Below are 6174 nucleotides of genomic sequence, written 5' to 3' on the forward strand. Positions count from 1 at the left end.
AGACACATCATCAATTTTCAACCCTTTCTGACTTCATTTGTTATTTTTCATGCATTTACTGATTATTTTGAGCTATAAGACACTGAAATTGAAAAGCACTACAAATGGACTGTGAAAAGGTTGAAAGTTGGCATGGTATCATCATTTCACCCACATAGCATGTGCAAGAAAGTAGAGAGCCTTGCGGCAAAAACTGGATGCACTTCGTGTACAAAACGGACAATCTCTTTCGAAGTATCACAGTTTCATACGACAACTCATCTGTTACAAAGGGATTTCATTTTTTTGAACTTATTTCAACTCCATACTTTTTCTGTGTTCAAAATGCACCATTCAAATCCACATCATCAATTTTCAACCCTTTCTAACTTCATTTGTTATTTTTCATGCATTTACTGATTATTTTGAGCTATAAGACCCTGAAATTGAAAAGCACTACAAATGGACTCTGAAAAGGTTGAAAGTTGGCATGGTATCATCATTTCACCCACATAGCATGTGAAAGAAAGTAGAGAGGCTTACGGCAAAAACTGGATGCACTTCGTGTACAAAACGGACAATCTCTTTCGAAGTATCAAGGTTTCATATGGAAACTCATCTGGGATTTCATTTTTTGAACTTATTTCAACTCCATAATTTTCCTGTGTTCAAAATGCACAATTCAACGCCACATCATCAATTTTCAACCCTTTCTAACTTCATTTGTTATTTTTCATGCATTTACTGATTATTTTGAGCTATAAGACCCTAAATTGAAAAGCACTACAAATGAACTCTGAAACGGTTGAAAGTTATCATGGTATCATCATTTCACCCACATAGCATGTGCAAGAAAGTAGAGCGGCTTATGGCAAAAACTAGATGCACTTCGTGTACAAAACGGAAAATCTCTTTCGAAGTATCAGGGTTTTATACGGAAACTCGTCTGTTACAAAGGGATTTCATTTTTTTGAACTTATTTCAACTCCATACTTTTTTTGTGTTCAAAATGCACCATTCAAAGCCACATCATCAATTTTCAACCCTTTCTGACTTCATTTGTTATTTTTCATGCATTTACTGATTATTTTGAGCTATAAGACCCTGAAATTGAAAAGCACTACAAATGGACTCTGAAAAGGTAGAAAGTTGGCATGGTATCATCATTTCACCCACATAGCATGTGCAAGAAAGTAGAGAGGCTTACGGCAAAAACTGGATGCACTTCGTGTACAAAACGGACAATCTTTTTTGAAGGATCAGGGTTTCATACGGAAACTCGTCTGTTACAAAGGGATTTCATTTTTTTTGAACTTATTTCAACTTCATGCTTTTTCTGTGTTGAAAATGCACCATTCAAAGCCACATCATCAGTTTTCAACCCTTTCTAACTTCATTTGTTATTTTTCATGCATTTACTGATTATTTTGAGCTATAAGACCCTTAAATTGAAAAGCACTACAAATAGACTCTGAAAAGGTTGAAAGTTGGCATGGTATCATCATTTCACCCACATAGCATGTGCAGTAAAGTAGAGAGGCTTACGGCAAAAACTGGATGCACTTCGTGTACAAAACGGACAATCTCTTTCGAAGTATCTGGGTTTCATACGAAAACTCGTCTGTTACAAAGGGATTTCATTTTTTTGAACTTATTTCAACACCATACTTTTTCTGTGTTCAAAATGCACCATTCAAAGCCACATCATCAATTTTCAACCCTTTCTGACTTCATTTGTTATTTTTCATGCATTTACTGATTATTTTGAGCTATATGACACTGAAATTGAAAAGCACTACAAATGGACTCTGAAAAGGTTGAAAGTTGGCATGGTATCATCATTTCACCCACATAGCATGTGAAAGAAAGTAGAGAGGCTTACGGCAAAAACTGGATGCACTTCGTGTACAAAACGGACAATCTCTTTCGAAGTATGAGGGTTTCATATGGAAACTCATCTGGGATTTCAATTTTTTGAACTTATTTCAACTCCATACTTTTTCTGTGTTCAAAATGCACCACTCAAAGCCACATAATCAATTTTCAACCCTTTCTGACTTCATTTGTTATTTTTCATGCATTTACTGATTATTTTGAGCTATAAGACCCTGAAATTGAAAAGCACTACAACTGGTCTCTGAAAAGGTTGAAAGTTGGCATGGTATCATCATTTCACCGACATAGCATCTGCAAGAAAGTAGAGAGGCTTATGGCAAAAACTGGATGCACTTTGTGTACAAAACGGACAATCTCTTTTGAAATATCAGGGTTACATACGGAAACTCGTCTGTTACAAAGGGATTTCATTTTTTTTGAACTTATTTAAACTCCATACTTTTTCTGTGTTCAAAATGCACTATTCAAAGCCACATAATCAATTTTCAACCCTTTCTGACTTCATTTATTATTTTTCTTGCATTTACTGATTATTTTGAGCTATAAGACCCTGAAATTGAAAAGCACTACAAATGAACTCTGAAAAGGTTGAAAGTTGGCATTGTATCATCATTTCACCCACATAGCATGTGCAAGAAAGTAGAGAGGCTTACGGCAAAAACTGGATGCACTTTGTGTACAAAACAGACAATATCTTTCGAAGTATCAGAGTTTCATAGGGAAACTCGTCTGTTACAAAGCGATTTCATTTTTTGAACTTATTTCAACTCCATACTTTTTTTGTGTTCAAAATGCACCATTCAAAGCCACATTATTAATTTTCAACCCTTTCTGACTTCATTTATTATTTTTCATGCATTTATTGATTATTTTGTGCTATAAGAACCTAAAATTGAAAAGCACTACAAATGGACTCTTAAAAGGTTGAAAGTTGGCATGGTATCATTATTTCACCCACATAGCATGTGCAAGAAAGTAGAGAGGTTTACGGCGAAAACTGGATGCACTTCGTGTACAAAATGGACAATCTCTTTCGAAGTATCAGGGTTTCATACGAAAACTCGTCTGTTACAAAGGGATTTCGTTTTTTGAACTTATTTCAACTCCATACTTTTTCTGTGTTCAAAATACACCATTCAAAGCCACATCATCAATTTTCAACCCTTTCTGACTTCATTTGTTATTTTTCATGCATTTATTGATTATTTTGAGATATAAGACCTTGAAATTGAAAAGCACTACAAATGGACTCTGAAAAGGTTGAAAGTTGACATGATATCATCATTTCACCCACATAGCATGTGTAAGAAAGTAGAGAGGCTTATGACAAAAACTGGATACACTTCATGTACAAAATGTACCATTCAAAGCCACATCATCAATTTAGTACATATAGCTCTCATGATTAGATAAGTGACCAAATTAATAGAAGTTCATCATCACATTAAAAACAAAGTACATACATAGTTCTAATTGAACAACATATAGCTCTCTAGAGCATCTAGTTAAACCATACATTGAAACTATGTAAAACCTTTCAATGCAACAACAAATGCGATCATAATCACAACCAAGGTAAAAATTGATCCAACGACATAATGATACCAAGCCTCGGTATGAATGACATATTTTCTAATATTTCTAATCTTCAACCGCATTGCATCCATCTTGATCTTGTGATCATCGACGACATCCGCAACATGCAACTCCAATATCATCTTCTCCTCCTCATTTTTTATTTTTTCCTTCAAGTAATTGTTTTCTTCTTCAACTAAACTCAACCTCTCGACAATAGGGTCGGTTGGAATTTCAGGTTCAACTACCTCCTACATAAATAAAATCTATGTCAACTTGATGGGCATAATTATTATAAACAATAAATGAACCAAATAGTTATAAAAGATAATATATACCACATCCGAATCATAGCCAGGACGAGGCCCGACGGGGGAGGATGCCAAAACCATCGCACTATATAATAACAAGCAATAATAAAAGTAAGAAAATTAGACAAGTATCTATCTAAAGTAAGAATTTTTTCTTTCAGAAGAAGATAAGAGGCTCACCACGGTGGTGCAGGCGATGAGATCGGCGCGGGCGATGGACGGCGGTGAGACGGGGACGGGATGTGACGGACCGCTAAATCTAGACAAATCTCGGGGAAAATGGAGTTTTGAGGTCGAGCTTCGAGGAGAGAAAGCTTAACTAGCGTGGCTTGGGCATTTCATCGAACACCTCGTGTGCATAGGAGGTGAGATAGAGCACCCAAATGCCCTCTCCTCGCCGGCCTGAAAAAATAGAGCACTTTGAAGTGCTCTGCTGCGGCAACGGGGTATATATAGGCAACCCATTTGTCCCACTTCGAGGCTGGAACCGGCACTAAAGCCCAGACTTCTGTCCCGGTTCGAGCCAAGAACCGGGACCAATGTTTGTGGGTCAGGAGCGAGGCCTATTGGTCCCGGTTCATGCCTAGAACCGAGACAAATGGATCCATACGAATCGGGACCAATGCCCACGAGGCCCCGGCCGGCCCTCTAGGCTCACGAACCGGGACGAATGCATCCATTGGTCCCGGTTCGTGGAAGAATCGGGACTAATGAGCAGGCCAGGTCCGAACGAAAACCCTTTTTCTACTAGTGGATGGAGTACTCGCCGAAGCTGGCAGTGCTGCTGCTCTTAGCTCTTGCGTCCGCCATGGCAGTCATGGCCCAGAACTCGCAGAAGGACTTTGTAGATGTCCACAACGCTGCGCGCGCCGACGTGGGCGTCAGGGAGGTGACGTGGGATGATACGGTGGCGGCCTACGCACAGTCCTACGCGGAGCAGTGCCGCGGCGACTGTAAGCTGATACATACTTCGCCGGGCGGTCGGTACGGAGAGAACCTCTACGGAGGCGACGGCTTTGGGACCAAGTGGACGGCGGCGGACGCCGTGTCATCGTGGGCGAAAGAGAAGCAGGACTACGACCACGGCAGCAACACCTGCTCTGCGATTTGCGGGCACTACACGCAGGTGGTGTGGCGCAACTCGACGGCCATCGGCTGCGCCCGCGCCGTCTGCGCCAGCGGCAACGGCGTGTTCATCATCTGCAGCTACAGCCCGCCGGGTAACTACCCCAGGGTGAGCCCATACTAGGCTACGTACCTTCGTCATATATATGCACGTGGCTATGCATGCATCATGCATGCGAGCATGCATGTATGTAATGTAGAAGTATCTACCTGGCAGCGTACTGCATAAATCTTATATTTACTAATTGGAGGCACCATAATAGGCTTCACGTTAATCCACATCATCAAAATTAATTTAGCCATTAGATTATATATTTGATGGTCAAGATCTAAGAAAATATGATGCCTCAATAACAAAAGAAAAACCACGCACGTACATGAATAGGACTAAGCCCACACGATATAAAAAAGTTGTCAACGCCCACATCTAAGTTAGTTGCAAAGAAAAAACACACACGTCTAGGCTCTGCAAAAGGAAAAACAAAACATGTGTCTTTCCTTTAAATTTGGTGGTGAAGATATATTATACGTGCTAGGATTCAGCTCACATGTACAAAAAAAGGCCCAAGTTCTGAAAAATAAATAAAAACAACATGCCTTCTTTCCTTCAAAAAACACACCGATAGGTGTTAAAAAAACACGCAGATAACAAGCCTTGAATCCCCTAAAAAACTAAGTCTTGAAGCTGCACGTAAAAAAGGAGTCCAAATGTCAGTGTGGAAAAAGCAAATTCCACACACGTACATAAAAATAGACCTGAAGCCTCATGTCGAAAAAAAGAGCCAAAAATAAATTGTTTTACATTTACCGATCTTTCTCTCTAACGCTAAAATCTCTTGAGTTTGTTGTGGATAGGAGATATTCTACGAGTCAACAGCCCATACGTTCAAAAAAAATTCCACAGTGCCCACGTCTAAGTTAGCTGCAAAGAAAAACAACCACGTCTTGGTGCTGAATAAACAAAAAAAAACTTGACCTCTTTCCTTTAAATTTGATATATGGTCAGGGTCTTTCAGAAGCTAGATGTTGCCTCATGAACAAAAGTAACCCCGCGTACATGAATAGGATTAAGCCCGATGTCTCCCTGGCGGGTTCTCTTTCTTTCCATTAAACACTAATATAATTGATGTTGTACATTCACCTTTAATAAAAAATAATCTTTAATAATGCTAGAATATTAAGTTAGTCTGGGTTCATTATCTCCAGTTAAATCAATAAAGCACTTTATTTATCAGCAAAACATCCTAGAGATTTGTATACCTATTTGTTATTCTGTTGCATGGTTGTC

At 39.1% G+C, this 6174-nt stretch overlaps 1 protein-coding gene across 1 annotated transcript; it reads left to right on the forward strand.

Moving 5' to 3' along the window:
• Positions 1 to 3815: 3815 nt before the first annotated feature.
• LOC123108035 (pathogenesis-related protein 1-like) lies at positions 3816 to 5126 on the forward strand. Its single transcript, XM_044529901.1, has one exon. The coding sequence runs from the start codon at positions 4516 to 4518 to the stop codon at positions 5008 to 5010; it is 495 nt and encodes a 164-aa protein (XP_044385836.1). The 5' UTR covers positions 3816 to 4515; the 3' UTR covers positions 5011 to 5126.
• Positions 5127 to 6174: the final 1048 nt, after the last annotated feature.

Source organism: Triticum aestivum, chromosome 5A, assembly GCF_018294505.1.
Source record: "Triticum aestivum cultivar Chinese Spring chromosome 5A, IWGSC CS RefSeq v2.1, whole genome shotgun sequence".
In the NCBI taxonomy this organism is placed as follows: domain Eukaryota; kingdom Viridiplantae; phylum Streptophyta; class Magnoliopsida; order Poales; family Poaceae; genus Triticum; species Triticum aestivum.